The sequence below is a fragment of the Garra rufa genome, chromosome 7 (assembly GCF_049309525.1).
Source record: "Garra rufa chromosome 7, GarRuf1.0, whole genome shotgun sequence".
Lineage (NCBI taxonomy): Eukaryota > Metazoa > Chordata > Actinopteri > Cypriniformes > Cyprinidae > Garra > Garra rufa.
This window is the reverse complement of record NC_133367.1, coordinates 23,254,727-23,278,566: the sequence shown is the minus strand read 5'-3', so window position 1 is coordinate 23,278,566 and position 23,840 is coordinate 23,254,727. Positions and strand designations below refer to the sequence as shown.

Sequence of the window (23,840 nt, the reverse complement as noted above, 5' to 3'; positions counted from 1 at the left end):
TATGGTACTGACATTGTGAATCCCTATATAAAGATATGTTTTGCCCCCATAATGTGATAATTATGTCTTTTAACAGCAGGGGTTATCTAGATCTAGGCAAACCCATTAATTATGGGTTATTTTCTAATTGCATATCTTAGGAAATGATACACTCTACTGGACCGACATGGGCTCCAACAGAATCTCTAGATCCAGTCGAGATCAGACCTGGAGGGAGGACATTGTCACAAGTGGTCTTGGACGTGTTGAAGGACTTGCGGTGGACTGGATTGCAGGTGTGAAGTTTTCTCTTATTTTAGCACTTCTATGCATTTCCAAATTGATGTTGTCAGGGTTATTGTTTCTGTGTTGGTTCAGGGTCTTTGTTGCTTTGCATCCAAAGGTAATATTTACTGGACGGACCATGGCTTAAATCTCATCGAGGTTGCTCGATTGAACGGCATGTACCGCGCCGTTGTGATATCCGACAGTCTCGATCAACCCAGAGCCATTGCTGTACACCCAATAAAAGGGTAAGTATCTGGCTTTATACGTTTACACTTTGGTTTATTTTTTCCTAATGCTAAGCTTCAGTTTCACCCAAGTGTGGCAACAGCGTTTAAATGAATGACCTATGATCATCTAGAGAGCAGTTAGCGTGTGCAATTAGCACCTCAAGGCTTGTTAACTGCAGATGTACATCCTCCTTAAAGGCCTTATAATTTCCTTTGCATGTATTCTAATTTGAGAGGGCCATCATAATCTTGACCTCATGTTTGTAATGAGTTATCTCATTATCTACAGCTTTGTACTCTAAAAGTAAAGCATAAACATTTAGCTGTAACATATTTCAGATCCCTATTGTGTGGCTGCATCTATTTTGGGGTCCTTTACCTTAGAGATTCGGTCAATTTGTAGAAATAATTTAACTCAAGAAAGGTACTTTTCTTAATAAGAATAGCCTTGAATGACTTCAGAGATCACTGTTGGGTTTGGAAGTGACTTTGTTTGCTCTATTTGCCTATTTGCGCAAACATTTAATTGCTACATATTATTCCAAAGTAGTTTTCCTTGCGGTCTTACCTGAAACGACATCAACAAAGGACTCAATTTTCAACTTCTACCCTTCAGACTCGAAAAACCATGTTTAATGATCCATTAAGTCCCTTATGGAAATCAATCCTGTGCTACATTTGTCTCATTTACACTTGAATGTGGGAAAAATTTACCTTTAAGGATACAACAGCTTGTCACAGTAAAGGTAAAAAAGGTACAAACACGTCCCTTTAAATGTACTGTCCATTTAAAGGGACGTGCTTGTACCTTTTTTACCCCTAAAATGTTCACAGTAGTACCTTAACAATGTTCTCTGTGTGTGTGCACTTGGATGGGTTAAACGCAGAGCACAAATTCCAAGTAAATTTCACTTTCACTTCATGGTATGTATTACTACTCTAAGGTGCTAACATGCGACTTTTAGTGGAAGATGAGGTACAAGGTTGTGCTTTTAAGGGTACTGGCCCAGTATCCAGCTGTTGTACCCTTACAGGTTGTTGTTACCCCCCTTTTTTGACAGAGGACTTATTTGATTCCACCTAGAACTGAGGGCAGTGCCCTAGTGTCCAACTGTTGTACCCTTACAGGTTGTTGTACCCCTTTTTTGACAGTGAACTATCCCATTCCACTTGAGGGTAGTGCCCTAGTGTCCAACTGTTGTACCCTTACAGGTTGTTTTACCCTTTTTTGACAGTGTACTATCCGATTCCACCTAGAAATTATGGTACTGCCCCAGTGTCCAGCTGTTGTACCCTTACAGGTTGTTGTACCCTTTTTTTGACAGTGGACTATCCGATTCCACTTAGAAATTATGGTACTGCCCCAGTGTCCAGCTGTTGTACCCTTACAGGTTGTTGTACCCTTTTTTTGACAGTGGACTATCCGATTCCACTTAGAAATGAAGGTACTGCCCCAGTGTCCAGCTGTTGTACCCTTACAGGTTGTTGTACCCCTTTTTTTTGACAATGGACTATCTGATTCCACTTAGAAATGAAGGTACTGCCTCAGTGTCCAGCTGTTGTACCCTTACAGGTTGTTGTACCCCCTTTTTTGACAGTGGACTATCCGATTCCACTTAGAAATGAAGGTACTGCCCCAGTGTCCAGCTGGTGTACCCTTACAGGTTGTTGTACCCCCATTTTTGACAGTAGACTATCCGATTCCACTTAAAAATGAGGGTAGTGCCCCAGTGCCCAACTGTTGGACCCTTACAGGTTGTTTTACCCCTTTTTTTGACAGTGGACTATCCGATTCTACTTAGAAATGAAGGTACTGCCCCAGTGTCCAGCTGTTGTACCCTTACAGGTTGTTGTACCCCCATTTTTGACAGTGGACTATCCGATTCCACTTAAAAATGAGGGTAGTGCCCCAGTGCCCAACTGTTGTAACCTTCCAGGTTGTTTTACCCCTTTTTTTGACAGTGGACTATCCGATTCTACTTAGAAATGAGGGTACTGCCCCAGTGTCCAGCTGGTGTACCCTTACAGGTTGTTGAACCCCAATTTTGAGAGTGGACTATCCTTTTCCACCTAGAAATTATGGTACTACCCTAGTGTTCAGTTGTTGTACTCTTACAGGCTGTTGAACCCTTTTTTGACAGTGGACTATCCCATTCCACTTAGAAATGAAGGTACTGCCCCAGTCTCCAGCTGTTGTACTCTTACAGTTTGTTGTACCTCTTTTTTTGACAGTGGACTATCTGATTCCACCTAGAAATGAAGGTACTGCCCCAATGTCCAGTTGTTGTACCCTTACAGGTTGTTGTACCTCTTTTTTTGACAGTAGATTATCCGAATCCACCTAGAAATTAGGGTACTTCCCCAGTGTCCAGCTGTTGTACCCTTACCGGTTGTTGTACCCCTTTTTTGACAGTGAACTATCCAATTCCACTTAGAAATAAAGGTACTGCCCCAGTGTCTAGCTGTTGTACCCTTACAGGTTTTTGTACCCCTTTTTTGACAGTGTGCTATCCGATTCCACCTAGAAATGGACTGTGAATGGTAAGGAGAGGAAAACACATTCTAATTAGAATTTCTGAACCTCCCAGGAGGGCTCGAAAACAACATTATCCCAAACTGTAACCTTGTTAGCATTATACTTGCTTCCACTGCAATTGAAGATAAAGCTTGCATTTCAAACTGTGCAAAGGCCAGAATTCCTCAGGAAGACTACTTAATCATATTTTCCTTTGCATTCACGCAGGTTTCTCTTCTGGACGGAGTGGGGCCAGAGTCCTACTATCTCCAGGTCACGTCTTGATGGTTCAGAGCAGTCTGTGCTTGTTAGCACCGGGCTAGCAAGGCCCAACGGCATCTCTGTAGACTACCAGGTCTGCTTTCACTACATGCTTACACTTACAGGTTGCAGTCCATGTTGATTTCACTGCTTGTCTTGCAGCTTTAGGGCAGCCCTGCCTTCTTAATACAACAGATGCATGATGTTTGTCTTCCAACTGTGTTGTAGGAAAATAGATTATACTGGTGCGACGCCCGGAACAACAAGATCGAAAGAATCAACCTTGAGCGGGGTGAGCAGAGGGAGATTGTGTTCTCATCGAGTGGGGTGGATATGTTTTCCATAGCAGTCTTTGGGGCTTACCTCTTCTGGTCTGACAGGTAATTTATTTTTCCATAAATGTTACAGTCTCTAAGAATGACCCAGGAATGCACATACCGTCTCACTTTTCCTACAAGGTCGCGATGCCTAGTGCAAAAAGACACATTTGATTATTTCAGAATCTCTCTTGGTTCAAAGTCATTCCAAAGATGAGTTATCTCACCTTCTGTTAGACCAGCTGTGTACTGTATTTTAATGAGTTCTTTGGTTTTAATTAGTCGAGGGCCATTGATTAGCAAGTGTTAAACTTTCGGACTTGTGCCCCCTCTAGAGCCTACGCCAACGGATCCATTCGCCGTGCTTCCAAGAAAGACGCCGTGGATGTAGTGACCATCAGGAGCGGCTTGGGTGTCAGTCTGAAAGATGTGAAGGTCTTTAACCAGGATCGGGAGAAAGGTTGAGGTTTCACTTAATGGCAGTTTTCCTGTTCTTTGAACATTGCACCAATGCACACAACTACAAGTTTATCCCAGATAAAGCAGGGGTGTCCAGTCCTGCTTCTGGATGACCTTTTTGCAGAGTTTCCATGGAAGTTACTAGTAACCCTAAAGACCTCGATTAGCTGGTTCAGAGGTGATTAATGAGTACTAGAGCTAAAATCAAAAGGAAAGTGGCCCTCCAGGAGCTGGATTGGATACTCCTGCTGATAAACGAACACCTGATGATGGACGCCGTATGTAAAAGACAAAGAAAGTCTTTTTTTGTGAAAGTTTGTGTTTTTTGAGCTTTACGAGAAGGGAATAGCTCACCCAAACATGATGAAACCCTTTCAAATTATGTTTGAATTTAGTTTGCATGCTGAAACTTTGGACTTAAATCTATTGTTAGAAGATAGTTTTCAACTCCGGCCCTCGAGATCAACTTTCCTGCAGAGTTTAGCTCCAAAGAACATAGTTTGTAACTTTCTATCAAGCCTGAAGACCTGGATTAGCAAGCAAGTCACTTTTTAAATCAGAATAGCCTGAAATGACTTCAAACACTCAGTTGCACTTCAGTTGCAGTTTGGAAGTGACTTTGCTTACTCTATTTGTCTTTTTGTGTGAACAGTTAATTGCTACATGTTATTCCAAAGTAGTTTTCCTTGCAGTCTGTAATCGAAATTACAGTCTTCACCTGAAACCACTTTTCTGTTTTAGACTGATGTCACCCCCCCCCCCCTCCCAAAAAAAAAAAAAAAAACTTAATTTTCGACTTCTACACTGCAAACTCAAGAAACCATGTTTAATGAATTATTTAGTCCCTGGTGGACGTTCTAGCAATCCTGAAGACCTGGATTAGCTGGTTCAGGTGTGTTTGATTAGGGTTGGAGCTAAACTCTTGGCTAGAGTAGAGTGTAGCTCCAACCAGCTTCAAAACACCTGCTTGGAAGTCTGAAGGCTTTGATTAGCTGTGTTTAATTAGGGTTGGAGCTAAACTCAGCAGGACAGTGGCCTTCCAGGAGCTGACTTTGACACCCCTAGTTTAGAGAGAGCCTGATCTTGGATTTTCTGACTTACCCAGGTACGAACGCTTGCAGCAGAGCGAACGGAGGATGCCAGCAGCTTTGTTTTTACTTGGGGAATAACCGGAAAACCTGTGCTTGCGCTCACGGATATCTTGCTCAGGATGGACTCAGGTGCAACAGGTACGAGGGTTACCTGCTGTACTCCGAGAGGACCGTTTTGAGGAGTATTCATCTATCGGATGAGAATAACCTCAACTCGCCTGTTAGAGCGTACGAGAACCCGAATTATTTTAAAAACGTTATAGCTTTGGCTTTTGATCACCGTCAGAAAGCGCACGGATCCAATCGGATTTTCTTCAGCGATGTTCATTATGGGAATATACAAGTCATCAGTGACGACTGGACTGGACGACGTGTGATTGCTGAGAGTAAGTAATATGTCTAATTACTTTCCTTGCCTAGTTATTTTGTCTGCAGACATAGCAAGTAGTTGTTTTGAGAACCCTTTCACAAATTCATGCTCAAGTCTGCTATGTTTTCTTGGACTTTTAGTTTCTTTAAAAAACCTATGACAATATCTAGTGCAACTTAAATGTTGTTTAGAAAGCTGATATCTTCTGAATAATGCTGATGTTTAGTTCATATCACGTCTGTGAGGAAAAATTTGAATGAATTGGAAATTGGTTGTATGCATTTGTCAAAACTTTTAGACCTTTCACACGCTTCTATTGGAACGTCCAGCTATCTGTCCATGGTACTTTCATAACACATTAATTTGCTTTATTTGCAATGCAGCTCATATTTGTAGTGGCATCACGGCCAATTAACTGTGGTAAAATGTAAATAAATTATCCATACAGGGTACAGCCAATTACTCTGATAAAGCAGCAGCCCAGTAGCCGGCATTGAAATTCATACCTCTTGTGATTTATCAGGCCCTAACCTTGTCAACATTAACACACGTCTCATTTAATCAGTATGCCATTAACCTCCAGAGCTGTCAGTTCGCAGCTGCCGTGCAGAACGATAGCTTGCCTGAGAGGAATTGTGATATTTGTCAAGCGAGGCCGTGGCAGGCGCTCAGATTGTTATACCTGACCCTAGACGCTAAGCTTTATCCTGTGTCATGGATTTATGCTGATATATCGCAAGCATGTATGTTGGCGTTCAGCTGATAAACAGCTTGTCGAGGGCTGATAGAGGTGAGGGAATGGCTGTTTAGTTGAAATGACTTCTGATTTGTGATGATATGAGTTTAAATGTTGAGTTTAAAGTGAACTGGCTCGACAGAGCGGTGAATAGGAATGAATCTCATAAAACCGCGCAAGAATGAGAATGGGAACTTGGCAAGAGCTCTGCTTGTGGCCTAAAATCTGACGTGGACATGTTTTTGTACATTTCATCTGACAGCTATAACTGTATTGCTCTAGTATCTTCCAAGACCAGCTTTTGTTGACAGGAAGGTTCAATTTTGACGTATTGCAGCTTCTCGAAATCAAAGACAATTGCTTGGCCCGATGACTTTTACTCAGACCTCTACAGTTTTCACCAGCGCTGGTGATTAAAGACTTTGTTTTTGTCACGCTGTTAACAATGCACCCAGATCTTCTTTATTGACAACGGCTCAGCCTGTTCAGTCAGCGTGAACTTTCGCAGACAGAGGAATCACACCTAATCTTGCTCGCTCTTCATGTATACGACTGTCAGAACTGTCATAGAGGCACCCTGCCTGCCTCTTCCTGTGCTTGCAAAAGAGCCTCGGGGTTATTTAACACTTACATTGCAGCATGTTTGTTCTTGCAAGCTGTTGATGACTTTTTAAGGGTGTACTTAACTTAAAAATTAAAAGTATGATATTTATTCAATCTGTTGTTCAATACCAGTTTGACTTACTTTCTTCTGTGCAACACGGATGAAGAAATGTCTCTCTGTCTATTTATTTTTCTAATAATAATCTGGGCGGTACGTATTATCACTGTAAATTTGCTGACAATACAAAATTTGGGATTAGGAATTCTTTTTTTTTTTTTAAAGAACTTGCTTTGCGGCAGCCTCACATCAAGTTTTTGTAGTAAGGTGGCACTTTTTGTATCATTTTCTTCATATATTGGTATCTTAAATATGATTTTAAATGTTGTGTTTATTTGCTAAAAAACACTACATATTTGGGCTTAAACATTTTGTATGTGCCCCCTATATTTGGATTTATTTGTATAGGAGATGCTTTTATTCAGAGCAACTTAGATTTTTTTTCATTTTCTTTTGGGTGAACGGCTTCTCACTAGTAATACAAAGTTTCAGACATTGTTCAGAACAGTACACGTTATAGTAGTTTTAAGTAAAAACTTTAAGCATTTTAAGAGATGCCAGAATAATGAGTGAATCGTTCTTTTAAGCAATATCCTTTGAATGAATCAATCTATCTGAATGATTCATTGATCCTAATCTCAAGTTTAAATGATTGAGTCAGTTTTGAGTCAAAATATCAAGGTGTATATTGAATATTGTCAAAATTTCTCACTTGAACATCAAGGTTCGAGTGAGCTATTAACTTCTGCATTCAGATTGAGTCAGTGAATTCAACTTTGAATGAGTCATTTATACCAGATTTGTAAACTAAATTGACCGATTCATTCTAAAGATCTAAACTAAAAGATTCACTCTTGATTCTGGCATCTCTGCTTTTCTTATGAACATGCAAAATGTAGTTAATAATGGCTTCGATTTTGAGTTTTTCACTCAAAACTATCATATGACTTCAGAAGACTTGAAATATAATTTTTTTGAATCTTTTGCATATTTTTGTGTCCTTTTTGAAGCTTAAATGTTCCAGTCCTCCTTTTTTTTCTTTTTCTTGTAGTTGCACAAAAAGCGATTAGTAGAATTCTTTAAATGTTTCATTTTTGTTTCATGTACTTTCCCTAAAAAGATTTAAAAATTTAGAAAAAAATATCAAATTTTAAGTAAACTGTTAACTTCTGCATCCAGATTGAGTCAGTGAACTGATCTCATGTTCTATTTCAGTCCAATTTGTGAATGAGTCATTCAGACCAGTTTTGTAAACTAAATTGATTGATTCATTGAATTAATCAAAAGATTCACTCATGATTTTGCAATCTGTACTTCTCTTATAAACAAAAAATTCAGCAAATAATGACTTTCAACCTTTTCACTCTAAACTATCGTATGACTTAAGACTTGAAATCTTTTGTCTAATCTTTTGTTTATTTTCTTTATTTTAGTGTTGTTTTTGGAGTTGAAACATTCCAGCTATGAATTATTATTGAGTCAATGAAGTGAACTAGAAATCTATATCAGTCCAATTTGTGAATGAGTCATTAAGACCAGTTTTGTAAACTAAATTGATTAATTCAGTATCTCAAAAGATTTGCTCATGATTTTGTCATCTGTACTTCTCTCATAAACATCCAAAATTTAGTGAATAATGACTTAAATTTCAAGTTTTTCACTCAAAACTATCATATGGCTTCAGAAGAATCTATTTTAATATTTTAATCTATTTTAATATTTTGTGTATTTTTGTGTCCTTTTTGAAGCTTAAATATCCCAGTCCTGTTTTTTTGGTTAGTAGTATTCTTCATCTTTTGTGAACTTTTGCTAAAAAGATGTATATTGAAAATTTTCAACCTTTAGAAAAAGACCAAGTTCAAGGGAACTGTTAACTGCTGCATTCAAATTGAGTCAATGAAGTGAATGAATCATTTAGACCAGTTTTGTAAACTAAATTGATTGATTCATTCATGATTTTTCCATCTATACTTCTCTTATGAGTCCCAAATTTAGTGAATAATGACTTAAATTTCAAGTTTTTCCACTCAAACCTGCCATATGACTTAAGAAGACTTGAAATATAAATTTTTCTTGCATCTTTTTTTGAATCTTTTGTTTATTTTTGTGACATTTTTGAAGCTTAAACATTCCAGCCCTGATTTATTATTGAGTCAGTGAAGTGAACTAGAAATCTATATCAGTCCGATTTGTGAATGAGTCATTTAGACCAGTTTTGTAAACTAAATTGATTGATTCATTCAGTATTTCAAAAGATTCGCTCATGATTTTGCCATCTGTACTTCTCTTATAAACATCCCAAATGTAGTGTTTAATGACTTAAATTTCAAGCTTTTCACTCTTAACTATCACATGACTTAAGAAGACTTGAAATATACCTTTTGAATCTTTTGTTTATTTGTGTGTCCTTTTGAAGCTTAAACATTCCAGCCCTGATTTATTATTGAGTCAATGAAGTGAACTAGAAATTGATTGATTCATTCAGTATTTTAAAGGTGCCATAGAATGCATTGAATCAATATTTTAAATTGTTCTCTGATGGCATAGGAAAGGGCAAAAATTCTCCAGAAACGGTTTTACAAGTCCATTTACAACCCTAGGATTTGTCCCTAGAATGAAATGCTCTGCTACTGCCTTATTTGGAAGGTCCGTGAATATTAATGAGGGGCTCTGCTCTGATTGGCTGTTTCACAGAGCTGCTCATCTCAATAGCTCGCACATGTAGGAAATATATATTTAATTACGGAGCTCTAGCCGCTTTTAATATGTGGTTTGTTAAATCTGCCATTTTGAATCCGCGACATTTTACTCTCACTATTGTGATCGCATGTGCTCTGTGTAAAGTTATAATGCAGCAACACAAGTACTTACCACACAAGTTTAGATGCTTGTCAGTGATACTCAGGATCTGTAAATCATTCACCATCATCAGCGCAGTCATTTCTCCATCATTCATCATCATCATCAGCGCAGTCATTTCTCTGTTTATGTGATAAGTGAAATCTTATGTACTGCAATGTAACAGGCTACCGCTAGCATTAAGCTAACCATGTCCCTTCAGTGGCTTGCCTTATTTTACTGATGTACTGACGTTAATGATGATTGGGCTATGCAAATGTTGGGGGCATAACTATTAACGATTGGGACTATTGTGTAATAGTCTGTGTTATGTTGGAATTTACCTATTTTTGGTGGTCTTTTGCAAACACCAGATTTATATAAGAAGGAGGAAATGGTGGTGTTTGAGACTCATGGTATGTCATGTCCATGTACTGAACTGTTATTATTTAACTATGCCAAGGTAAACACAGTTTTCCATTGTATGGCACCTTTAAGACTCGCTCATGATTTTGCCATATACACTTCTCTTATGAACCCCAAATTTAGCAAATAATAACTTAAATTTCAAGTTGTTCACTCAAAACTGTCATATGACTTCAGAAGTCTTAAAATATACCCTTTTTCATCTTCTTGAATCTTTTGTTCATTTTTGTCTTTTTTAAAGCTTAAACATTCCAGTCTTTTTTTAGTAGTTGCACACAAAGCGATTAGCAGTATTCTTCAAATATTTATCTTTTGTGAACTTTTAATAAAAAGATGTGCAGGTATGTGCCAAAAAATTAGAATATTGAGGGAAAGTCCATTTATTTCAATAATTTTTCAAAAAGTGAAACTTGTATGTTATATTTGTTCACTACACACAAAGTCAAATATTTCAAGACTTCATTTGTTTCAATTTTAATGATTATGGATTAAAGATAAAAAAAAAATCTTTCTCAATAAAAAAAAAAAAAGTATTTCTCAATATTAGAATGTCATGACAAAGTTCAACACTGTAGGCTCCCAGTGTCCCAATCTAGTTAGCTAATTAACGCAAAACACCGGCGAAGGTTTCCTCAGCCTATAAATTGCCTCAGTCTGGCTTAGTAGGCTTCAGAAATTATGGGGAAGACTGCTGACTTGACAGTTGTGCAGAAGACCATCATTGACACCCTCCATAAGGAGGAAAAGTCTTAAAAGGCAATTGCAAAAGAAGCTGGATGCTCACAGAGTGCAGTATAGAAGTATATTAAAGGATAACTATTGCCAAAATGCAACCTGGGCTATTTTTTTTTTTACTCTAAACGAGACAAACGTATATCTAAAAGCATAATTACGACAAACGAGCCGTTTTTGAGATTGACCGTGATTTGGTTTTGTGGTCAGTGGCCGGTGAATGGGAGTACTAAGGGCATAAATTTGAGCGCGTCAAAATCGATATTTTTACGACACTAAGAAGGCTCGACAAACCATGAAACTTTGCTCAAAGTATCGCCTGGGTCGCTACACATGAACTCAAGCATTGAGAACATTGTTTGTGTACACAGAGTTTACTAAAAAGAAAGGTTTTGAACAACTCACTGACACTGTTTGGGTTTCCGCTCGCAGCCATCTTGCCAGTCAAGAAGTGTCGATCTCCGAATGCGAATGAATGGACTCCATAGGATGAAATATTAGACTTACATGAGGCTCTTTTTACAACTAGAAGGTTAATATTGTTTTTCACTTGCGACAAAACAACGAATTAGCCGTGCATTTATATGGAAATATGCTTTAGGAGCTATCCATCCTCGCAATCGGAGATCAATGCATGACATGGGCTACAGCTGGAGAATTCCATGCATCAAGCCACTCCGGAACCAAAAACAACGTCAGAAGCGTCTGAACTGGGCTAAGGAGAAAAAGTACTGGTCCTGTTGCCCAGTGGTCCTGTTTTCAGATGAAAGCAAATTTTGCATTTGGAAATCAAGGTCGCAGAGTCTGGAGAAAGACCGGAGAGGCACAAAAGTCAAGCTGCTTAAAGTCCAGTGTGAAGTTTCCACAGTCAGTGATGGTTTGGGGAGCCATGCCATCTGCTGGTGTGGGTCCATTGTCTTTTATCAAGTCCGCAGTCAACGCAGCTGTCTACCAGGAAACTTTAGAGCACTTAATGCTTCCTGCTGCCAACAAGCTTTTTGGAGATGATGATTTTATTTTCCAGCAGGATTTGGCACCTGCCCACAAAGCCAACACTACCAGTACCTGGTTTAATAGCCATGGAATAACTGTACTTGTTTGGCCAGGAAACTCGCCTGACTTAAACCTCATTGAAAATCTATGGGGTATTGTCAAGAGGAAGATGAGGGAACAGAGACCCCGGAATGCAGATGAGCTGAAGGTCAATATCAGCGATATTGGGCTACCATAACACCTCAACTGTGTCAAAGGCTGATCGCCTCCATGCCACGCCGCCTTGATGCTGTAATTAGTGCAAAAGGAGGCCCAACAAAGTACTGAGGACATAATAGAGTACATTAACACACTTTTCAGAAGGCCATCATGTGTTTAAGATCCTTTTTTTATTGGTCACATGAAATATTCTAATTTTGTGAAATACTAGGATTTTTTTTTAGGTCTTTAATCCATAATCATCAAAATTGAAACAAATAAAGGCTTGAAATATTTCACTTTGTGTGTAGTGAACTAATATAACAAACAAGTTTCACTATTTGAAACAAAATATTGTAATAAATGGACTATCCCTCAATATTCAAATTTTTGGCACATACCTGTACATCTTTTTATCAAAAGTTCACAAACGATGAATCTTTGAAGAATACCACGAATTGCTTCTTGTGCAACTACAAAAAACAAAAATGGACTGGAACGTTTAAGCTTTAAAAAGGACACAAAAATCAAAAAATCAAAAATATGTTTCAAGTGAACTGCTAACTACTGCATTCAGATGAAGTGAACTTGAAATCTATATCAGTCTGATATGTGAATGAGTCATTCAGACCAGTTTTGTAAACGAATTTGATTCATTTAGTATTTCAAAAGATTCACTTATGATTTTTTTTTCAGATGCAGCAAATTATAAATGTCTTACATTTCTTTTGTTTTTAAATCAAAACTATCATATGGCTTCAGAAGACTTGAAATATACTTGTTTTTTTATTTAAATCTTTTGAGTATTCTCCTATTTGAAGCTCAAATATTCCAGTCCTGTTATGTGTTGTTCTTGTTTTTTTTTTTTTTGTTTTTTTTTTGTTTTTTTTTTTTTTTTTTTGTAGTTGCACAAAAAGCAATTAGTAATATATATATTTTTTTAATTTCTTCTTTTGTGAACTAAAAAGATGTACAGTACAGACCAAACGTTTGGACACACCTTCTCATTCAAATGAGAATTCAACTGAAAAAACTTGTGAAAAAATATCTTTCAGGTGGTCAAATAGCAAATAGTGGAGCTCTGCAGCCACCTACTGGTAAAAGTTATTTTTTTACTTTTAAAACGGGATTTTCCAAAAGATGGGCAAAAATCTTACACTAAACCATGTGAAATTATCCATGTTATCCCCATGAATCAAAGATAGAAATGTGGGTCTTTTATAAAGTGAGTTTTACATAAAAAAGCAGTTTTTGTATAAAAACCCATTTAAAAAATATTTATGTATTAATTTATATATGTTTAAAAAAAATATCACTAAACCAATGAAAAGTGCACAAATGTAAAGTAAAAACTTTAATAAACAGAAAAAATATACAGTACAGACCAAAAGTTTGAACACACCTTGTCATTCATTTGATTCATTCAGTATTTCAAAAGATTCGCTCATGATTTTGCCATCTGTACTTCTGTTATGAAAGTGCTTGAAGATTTGAAATATACTGTATTTCAATTTCATCCCTTTGCACTATTTTTTGTCATTTTAAAAGCTTTTTTGTAGTAATTAGTGTAATTCTTTACAGTTTTATCTTGTGTGTTTCGTAGCAGCATTAAGGTGAGTAAATGATAACAGATTTTTTTTTAAAATAACACTTTTTTGCTCTATTCACACATCAGGGTTATTTTTAGACATGTTACTTAGCTACAAAAAGGCTAATCAGTGTAGAAAATACAAAGAGCAAACAACACCATAGTATAATTAGCCATTTAAGAGAGACATGTCTGGTTTAGGAATGAAGAGAGTGGCCATTGAAATTCAGTGGCAGTCTGTGGGAGAATATTAGAAAGAATTAAAGGTCTTTCTTCATCAAGACTCCACAAGTGCACAAGACGTCCAGCCCTGAAGGCTTTTTATCCGTGTGTGAGGAAAATCGATTGCGGGTTAGGGGTGAAAGAGAGCTACTGCGAGAGTATTGGCTTGGAGAGAGAGACATGCAGAGGGAGGCCGTCAGACAGACAGCCAGCGTGAACTATGCCAGAGGGGTTCGACTGCACATGATCAGCTGTCAGGCCTTTAGAGAAAGAGCGAGAGACAGCGATGCCAATGCTGCGTCTCCGTCGGGGGAAATCTGTCTTTGTTAGCCATGAGGACGGTGATGGATCGCAGGCAGGATGTGATCGGTTGACACACACGTAATTTACCGTACAGGAGATGTTTCCAGGGCAACACGCATCTTACGTAACTCTCGTCGGAGCCTGAAGTGAAAATGTCATGTCAGCTTCATTCCTAAAGCCAGTCATTTTCATCTGGAGCCTTGTTCCTGATGACCTCTGATAAACAAATACCAAGTTATTGCTGTTTAAAGTCATGTTTGCTTTCTTAGCACTTGTTCCTTGTCTTTTTGTGAACCATTTTTTTTTTTTCTGTGAACGCATGATATGTTGGTATGATATTGGGTTATTATTATATTGTGTGTTTATTTTTGCATACTCATTTAACCCTGGATTTTGCCATTTAGATTTCCATTGCTGTCATTTAACACTCACTTAAAGTTTAAATGGAACAGATGAACGTACAGTGCCTTGCAAAAGTATTCATACCCCTTCATTTTTTTTCACATTTTGTTGCAGCATTATGTTAAACAGCTTTAAATTAGTTTTCCCCCACATCAATTTACACTCCATACACCATAATAATGACAAAGCAAAAACCAGATTTGCAAATTTTGCACATTTATTAAAAACAAAACACTGAAATAAGTACATTAACTCAGTACATAGTTGAAGCACCTTTACAGCCTCAAGTCTTTTTGGGTATGATGTGACAAGCTTTGCACATCTGCATTTGGCAATTATCTGCCATTCTTTGCCTCACCTTTTCACCTCTCAAGCTCTGTCAGCTTGGATGGGGGCTGGCAGACATTTTCTAGAGTAATAGTTGTTCCAGTCGTCTTCCATTATGGATAATGGAGGCTACATGCTTCTGTGAACCTTCAATGCAGCAGATTTTTTTCTGAACTCTTTGCCTAGATCATTGCCTTAACGCAAGTCTGTCACTGAGCTCTACAGGCAGTTATCTTGACCTCAGGACTTGGTTTTTGCTCTGATATGCATTTTCAGCTGTTAGACCTTTTCTGAGAGGTGTGTGCCTTTCTAAATCATACTCAAATGAATTTGCCACAGTTTAATTCCACTCGAAGTGTAGTAACATCTAGAAGCAATATGAATGCTCCTGAGCTAAATTTCGAGTGTCCCAGAAAAGGGTATGAATACTTATGCAATGGGATCTTTGCAAATTTATTAGAAATAAAAAAACTGAAAAGTTGTTACAAACCTGTTTTGTGCTGTTTTGTGTCATTATGGTGTATGAGACGTAGATTGATGTGGAAAAAAAGTAATTTAAAGCAGTTTAACATAATGCTGCAACAAAACAAAATGTGAAAAAAAATGAAGGGGTATGAATACTTTCGCAAGGCACTGTACATATGGTAGGTTTTATGTGATGGTTTTGTAGCTGTCATTGCAGTCCTGAACTTTTTTTTTATAAGACACCATGTACATTTAATGGCGCTAAAAGAGCGTTTGGTTTTTCCCTGGGAACGGATAAACATACATATGGTACATTTTATGTGTTGTTGGTTTTGTAGGTGTCACCGCAGTTCTGAACTTTTTTGCAAGACGTAAAATGCGTACCGCCATGTACAGTATGTTTTTATTACATATTCAGTGTGAAATGTCCACTAAGTGGCGCTAAAAGAGTGTTCGTTTTTTTTCTCCGGAACAGATGAACGTACACATGGTACATTTATGTGGCATTGGTTTTGTAGGTGTCACCGCAGTTCTGACTTTAAATATTTGTTGAGTGGCGCTAAAAGCCCGTCATTTTTTTTATACAACATACCATCTGCACTACACCTAAACCTACCCGGTAGTATGAACAAAAGCAAATGTGATGTTTTAGCTTGTTTTTCAAACTCTTTCATTGTGAGTCATGCTTTTGACAGACCCAGGGATTCCACATCCTAAATCTAATCCCATGCCAGAGTTACAGAGAAAGCTTGTTATATCTGGAAAGCAAAACACATGGAGCTGTAACCATAACTGTGTACAAAAATGATTACAGAGGCTCACCGTTTTACTGCTTCTTCTAGTGCGAATTTCTGTTGGAAGCTGCTGTGATATGTACTCAAGATTGTCACAAAGCATTTTGTGTCTTGTGAAAAAGTTCCCAGAGGTTCGTTTTCATCTGGAGACCATGTAGTAAAAAAAGACTACAGATCTATACAGGTGGAGCTGGGGAGGTTTCTGGAGGGTTTCTAAGGCATGCTGTGACTGCGACAGCAAGTGCTAGCCGGGCATTTGAATTTTGAAGCTCATTGGCTGCTGATGTGAAAGTAACCAATCAGCTGCACCATGTAAATAATGATGTGATTATATCAGGTTGAGTTAGAATTGGTCTTCGACATTTAGACATCTAGACATCTAGAAAGTTAATGGCAGAATTGTATGGTTTTCAAGGCTGATGCTGATAACAATTATTAAAGGTCAAGTAGACTGATAAACAATGCTTTCAACTGAAAAAAAAAAAAAAATCCTAGAGGGAAGTTCCTGTGCCATGTAGACATCTAGGAAGTTCATGACAGAACTTTGTATTTAATCTAATAGGGGGTCGACTGATATGTGTTTTTCAGGGCAGATACCAATTATTACAGATCAAGTAGACCAATAACCAATATTTTGAAGAGATATATATGTCTGGTTTAAAAATGAAAATTAATATAAAAAGTAATGAACGAGTATATTACATATTAAGTTGACTGATAACCGATATTTTGAACCGATATATTACATTTCTGGTGTAGAAATGAAAATGAACGAGTATATAACGTATTAAGTTGACTGATAAACGATATTGTTACGGAGTGCCCGGCAGCCCCACTAGAGGGCACTCCGATATGAACTCTCTTCTGTTTTGTGTTCACTCAACCCACCATGATTTTACTCTTGTCTGTGTTATGTTCTCATTGGTTCCCCTATTCAATGTGTTTGTCTCCCATTGGTTGTTTCTGTCATGTGACCCCTAGTGTTTGCTATAAAGCCTCTCCCTTCCCCCTCTGTGTTCACTGATCGTTGTTTAGCATTTATCATTAATCTTGTATCTTGTTTCCTTGTTTTCATAGCCTTGTCTCAGTTCTGATAGTCTCTTAGTCATAGTCATAGTTTTTCCCAGTTTCATAGTTTAGTTTCATTTCCCATTTTGGACTGCTCATTTGGATTTTGACCTTCTGCCTGTGTTTTCAGTTCACGCTTTGGATTATCTTGGATGTTCTTGTTTGCTGGTGATTTTGACCCTGCTTGTCAACCACGATCTGTTTAATAAAGCTTTGCGTTTGGATCCACCTCATACAGTCTCCGTTACAGATATTTTGAACCGATATATTACATTTCTGGTGTAGAAATGAAAATGAACGAGTACATTACAGATTAAGAAGATGATAACAGATATTTTTAACCGATATATTACATTTCTGGTGTAGAAATGAAAATGAACGAGTATATTACAGATTAAGACGATGATAACCGATATTTTTAACCGATATATTACATTTCTGGTGTAGAAATGAAAATGAACGAGTACATTGCAGATTAAGAAGATGATAACAGATATTTTTAACCGATATATTACATTTCTGTTGTAGAAATGAAAATGAACGAGTATATTACAGATTAAGAAGATGATAACAGATATTTTTAACCGATATATTACATTTCTGTTGTAGAAATGAAAATGAACGAGTATATTACAGATTAAGAAGATGATAACAGATATTTTTAACCGATATATTACATTTCTGTTGTAGAAATGAAAATGAACGAGTATATTACAGATTAAGTTGACTGATAACCAATATTTTGAACCGATATATTCCATTTCTGTTGTAGAAATGAAAATGAATGAGTATATTACATATTAAGTTGACTGATAACCGATATTTTGAACCGATATATTACATTTCTGGTGTAGAAATGAAAATGAACGAGTATATTACAGATTAAGAAGATGATAACAGATATTTTTAACCGATATATTACATTTCTGTTGTAGAAATGAAAATGAACGAGTATATTACAGATTAAGTTGACTGATAACCAATATTTTGAACCGATATATTCCATTTCTGTTGTAGAAATGAAAATGAACGAGTATATTACATATTAAGTTGACTGATAACCTATATTTTGAACCGATATATTACATTTCTGGTGTAGAAATGAAAATGAACGAGTATATTACAGATTAAGAAGATGATAACAGATATTTTTAACCGATATATTACATTTCTGGTGTAGAAATGAAAATGAACGAGTATATTACATATTAAGTTGACTGATAACCGATATTTTGAACCGATATATTACATTTCTGGTGTAGAAATGAAAATGAACGAGTATATTACAGATTAAGAAGACAATAACCAATATTTTTAACCGATATATTACATTTCTGGTGTAGAAATTAAAATAAACGAGTATATTACAGATTAAGTAGACAGATAACCGCTATTTTGAACCGTTATATTACATTTCTGGTGTAAAAATTAAAATGAAAATCAAATGAAAGAATTACAAGGGCTCTGACATAAACTTTATTGTTTTAAAATGATTTTACCATCAAACTGGTTTTGAAAATGACCGATAACCATAAAAATTCTTAATATCGGCACTGATATTTGGTTGACCACTATTTAATAACATTGTTAAATATAATCTTTAACAAATCTAAAAAAGTAATATGTGTTTAACTTATATGTGTATTCAATAATATACAAACATAATACGATTTTGTTTAAAGTTGAAATACTAAAATATATAAAACTAAATAAACTACAACCTAAAACTATAGACATATATAAAGGACAAACACAAAACTCTAAAACATTAAAAACTTTAATATTATATAAATGATACTAGAATAACATTGGTATATCATTAATGCTTTTGACACTTTTGATCATATTCATACTTAAGTTTTGTATTTTTAATAAACATTTTAAATGTTGAATTTGAATGTAACTTTCACAGAAATCATATATTTCTAAAATATGCCAAATTGGAAGAACTAATGGCTCAGAAAAGTGTTATCATTTCTGAAAAAAAGTGCCAACATGAGTTAAAATGTGACATTATCTAATGTAATGACATTTTTTAAGAAGATTGATTGATTTGATTCAAATGATACAAAAACAATATTATTTAAATAGTATTACAAGGATACTTTAGATATATCATAGAATCTGTTTTCATTTGTTTTGTTTTTGCAAATGCCCTATTTTTACTATTCCATCCAGTTCTGGCTAATATCAACACTACACATTAAATATCTTCTTACTGCTAAAACCTGAGAGGACAGATGTTTAAATGGTTTGCAACAGGCAATTTATCTTGACTTAAAGTATTTGCGACACATGATGGATTGCAGATGTTAGCAAATCTGCGAACACTTTACAACAAAGTTTGTTAAGCTCCAGAAGAGACATGTGAGTTTACACTGGTTGTTTTCTCAAATTTAAGTGTCAGTTTGCTCTTCATTGATTCTCATTGCTGTCTTGGAGAAACAGTTGCGATATTGACAATATTTGTGATTTTTCTTACCTACAGTCAATTGCAAATGGTCTAAACGAATTAATTGTGTTAGTTTGGAATAGGCTGGTGTTATATCGTCTTCCTTCGGCTCAGTCGGCGTCCTGTTTTACGCTTGTTAAATCGTTGTTATGTTCACTGCAAGTAATCTAGCAGAGCCTGTGTGTTCTATTCAGTGCCAGTCACTTTCCCTGTCAGGCTCTATGGGGGTTTTGAGGATGAGGAACCACATCCTAAAAAAGTAAAATATTTCTGCAGGGCTTCTTAAAACACCCTGCTCAGGTTGCAGTGTGATAAACTCGAAAGAGTGTTTTTCCCATGCATTATGCAATTGCAAGATCAAAAAGACTGAATAATCGTTTGATCAGTTGCACGATTTTGTTTTTCACAAAAAAGCAGGTTATAAAAATGCGCTGAACTTTGGGTCAGGTCGTACATGATATGATTTCTTATATGAAATAAATGAGACTAGTGTTAATTCAGCTACTGCAGTGGTGAGGTGTTTCAAAGGAAAACTTTTAAAACTTAAAAATAATAATAATAATAAAAAAAAAAGATTTATTTTGCATTTGGAAAAGCAACTGCATTTTCTAAAATCAATTACAATAGTTATTATTATAAATAATCACTTGTAGTGAAATTAAACATACGCTATTTATGTTTATTTTTGTGATTATTTCGCAAAATTGCTATATCCAGTTTCAATTCCCTGCTTGCCAAACTAAAACAGAACAGACAGAAGCTTATTTTTCTAGTCAGCGTTTATCCAGCTGCTAAGGCATACAACATGTTTATTTTTGTCATCATTTCACGAAATTGCTATATCCAGCAAAGAGAGCCCTCAGAACAGTTTCAATCTCAATTCAATTTCAAAAGTTTTCAGAAGACAATCACAAACTTTGCCTAGACACCAAATTCAGAATCAAAAGTCAAGTTAATAATAGAACTCAGCAAAATGCCTTTCAGGGCTCTACACTTACTTTTCTTTCACTTGTGCTCCTAACTTATATAAAAAAAAAATAAAAAAAAATCAGGAGCACTGTCTAATCAATAATTTAAAAATCTGATCAAAATCGGGAGAGGCATTGTTCTAACTTTATTAAAAGTATGTAATCTTTTATATCAATAAAAATTCTCACCTTTTATTTACATTTGAACAAAAAGTGGCATGTCCAAAATTATTCATACCCTTCCCAAACTGTCACAGTCTATGGGAAAATCCAAAGTTCTATACCATTCCAAATAGTCCAAGCTGTTCTAAAGTATCCTAATTATTCTGATTCATGGGGAACTGCTGTTTTAATCAACTCTATTTACGTTAAATTATTTTATTATTTATAAAATAATCGTGAGAAGTGTTTTATTCTCTAGATATTACTTAATTTATCTTAAATCTTATATATTTTTTTAAATAATTTTAACTAAATTGCTTGGTAATATTTATATTTATAATATTAATACAATTTATAAAATAATAATTTCTTACTTTAATGTTAAATTTAAATGCATTTTTAGTTTAAATGTTTTAATTTGTCAGTGTTTAGCTTTTTTATTTTTTAATGTAAATATTACATTTTTATTTTTTCTAAAATAAAGTTAGTCATAATATTCTATTTATATGTTCTAGTCTACTTTTGTTTCTTTTTTGCTCTTTATTGATTTTTTAAAATTATTTTTACCTTTGTTGTTGTTGTTGTTGTATAAAAATATTATAATATATTATTGTCACATTTAACTGCATGTTTAAACTTGATTTAAGTAAGCAAATTTTAATGTTTATTTATTTGTTTATTTATTTTAATTTTTTTCTGTTTTTGTTTACATTTTTCTTTCATTTTTGAAAATTAAAGTTTTTTTATTAATAGAGGAAAGGTTTGTGAATAAAGTCATTAAATTAGTTGTAATATTGTGTAAATATACTATAAAAAAAACATAATTCTGAAAAGTGTTTTTTCTCTAAATATTACTTAGATTTTGTCAATGTTTGTTTAAATAGCTTTTAGTTTAACTAAATTGCTGTGGTAATATTATATTATATGAAATATTACAATTTATGATATAATTATTATTTTATTGTTACATTTAATAGCATTTTTTTAATGTTTATTTATTTGGAAATGTTTCTTTTTTTTTTTTCTTTTTTTTTTTTTTACCTGGAAAACTGCAAGACATCAAATCATAAAATTAGGCATAATGTTCAGTTTCGATCTTCTATTCTATTTGTGTATGTTTTTATCTTTATTGAGTTCTTTATTAAATTATTTTTACCATTGTTGTTGTATAAATAAACATTTTAATGTATATTTATTTGTCTGTTTATTTTAAGTTTCTATTTTTTTCCTGCTTTTGTTTTTATTTTATTTTTTTAAGAATAAAGTAGTTATATTAATATAGTAGTTTTGTGAATAAAGTCAACAAATTAGCCATAATTTTGTGTAAATATACTATAAATTATAAAAAAATACAACATTCTGTAAAGTGCTTTATTCTCTGAATATTACTTTTATTAAATAATACGACTTTGTTACAAATTTATCGTAAATCTTTCATATTTTAGTTTTTTTGTTTATTTTAAATAATTTTTGGTTTAAAAATTGCTGTGGTAGTATTATATTAAATGAAATATTATAATTTATAATAATTCATTATTTTTATTGTTACAATTTTAAATGTTTATTTGTCTGACAATGTTTCATTTTTAAACTTAAATATGTATATACATATTATTTTTTAAGAATAAATTATATATAAATTATATATAAATTTTATATATATATATATATATATATATATATATATATATATATATATATATATATATATATTCACCTGAAAAGACATCAAATCAATATTGTGTTTTTGTTGTTGTTGTATAAAAAATATTACTATATTTAAGTGTTACATTGAACTACATATTTTAACTTGATTTAAATTAATTAAATATATCTATTCATTTATTTATTTATAATTTCAAGTATTTTTCCATTTTTGTTTCTATTTTTCCTTTTTTTAACCATGGAACTAAAACTAAAATGCTATTATAATAAACAAGTGTATTGTAAAATATTATGAAATATGAGCTTATTCTATATTTAATCAATTTTGTGATCAATTTCTGATTTATATATACGAGATCAAGCAGTTCTTCACAAAGTGCAGTGTTTTGAGACCTAAAATGTGTATTTTTCTTTTTTAAAGATGTCGATTTAGTATTGATGCAGATTTCCACAACATGACTTGACCTTTTCTGACACCTAGCTGTTTTCCGCATCGACCATCTGTCAGCTTTTTCTTCTTCTTTTGAATCAGTTCTGAAAGAACCTGTGGAGATGTTTGCCTGCCATCCGGTTTTTATGGCCTTCAGATCAGCCACTTGCATTTGTGGGCTTCAATGCTATTTATATCTTATATGATTGATAGAAGGTTGGAAACGACTAGATAAAAGTATCTTTTTTCCATTTCAGCCTTTAAAGTGTGGTGTGTTTGAAGTGTTTGTTATGTGACTGTCTGTATGTTGCTTGAGAGTACTTGAGTGATCAGTTTTGACATCACGTCTCCTTCTCTAGATGTTGGTTCTGTGGAGGGGCTGGCGTACCACAGAGGATGGGATGTCTTGTATTGGACGAGCTCCACCACAGCTAGCGTCACCCGCCACAGCATTGACCAGACCAGGCCAAACGCCTTCAACAGAGACACGGTGGTCTCGCTGTCTGAGGAGGACCATCCGCACGTCCTCACTCTGGACGAATGTCAGAAGTAAGTCTAGAGATTTACGTTCATCTTTGGCATTTAAAAAAAATTACATTTGTCTTCTTCCTATGTCGAAGTGCTTTACCATGTAATGAACATTTCCATCTGTATGACACACATATTTACACCAAACAGCTACTCCATTTGTACTCGAATTGAGCTTTCGAGAATTGTTTTTTTTTGTTAATTGTTTTATTTTTATGTTATTATTTAAATTATAATATGTGTGTGTGTGTGTGTGTGTGTGTGTGTGTGTGTGTGTGTGTGTGTGTGTGTGTGTGTGTGTGTGTTTGTGTGTGTGTGTGTGTGTGTGTGTGTGTGTGTTAATATTCAATATAACATTTATGTACATATGCATAT

The 23,840-nt window shown here is 34.9% G+C and overlaps 1 protein-coding gene across 1 annotated transcript in view; it reads left to right on the top strand.

The window, feature by feature from the left end:
• Positions 1 to 3,021: 3,021 nt before the first annotated feature.
• Positions 3,022 to 23,840, top strand: part of LOC141338047 (low-density lipoprotein receptor-related protein 1B-like) — a gene marked incomplete at its 3' end in the record, with an annotated part of 171,078 nt that continues 150,259 nt past the window's right edge. Inside the window, exons 1-6 of the mRNA XM_073843617.1 lie at positions 3,022 to 3,035; positions 3,238 to 3,364; positions 3,499 to 3,650; positions 3,923 to 4,047; positions 5,152 to 5,523; positions 23,297 to 23,486. Coding sequence (XP_073699718.1) covers positions 3,022 to 3,035; positions 3,238 to 3,364; positions 3,499 to 3,650; positions 3,923 to 4,047; positions 5,152 to 5,523; positions 23,297 to 23,486 — 980 coding nt within the window. The remainder of the gene's footprint in view (positions 3,036 to 3,237; positions 3,365 to 3,498; positions 3,651 to 3,922; positions 4,048 to 5,151; positions 5,524 to 23,296; positions 23,487 to 23,840) is intronic.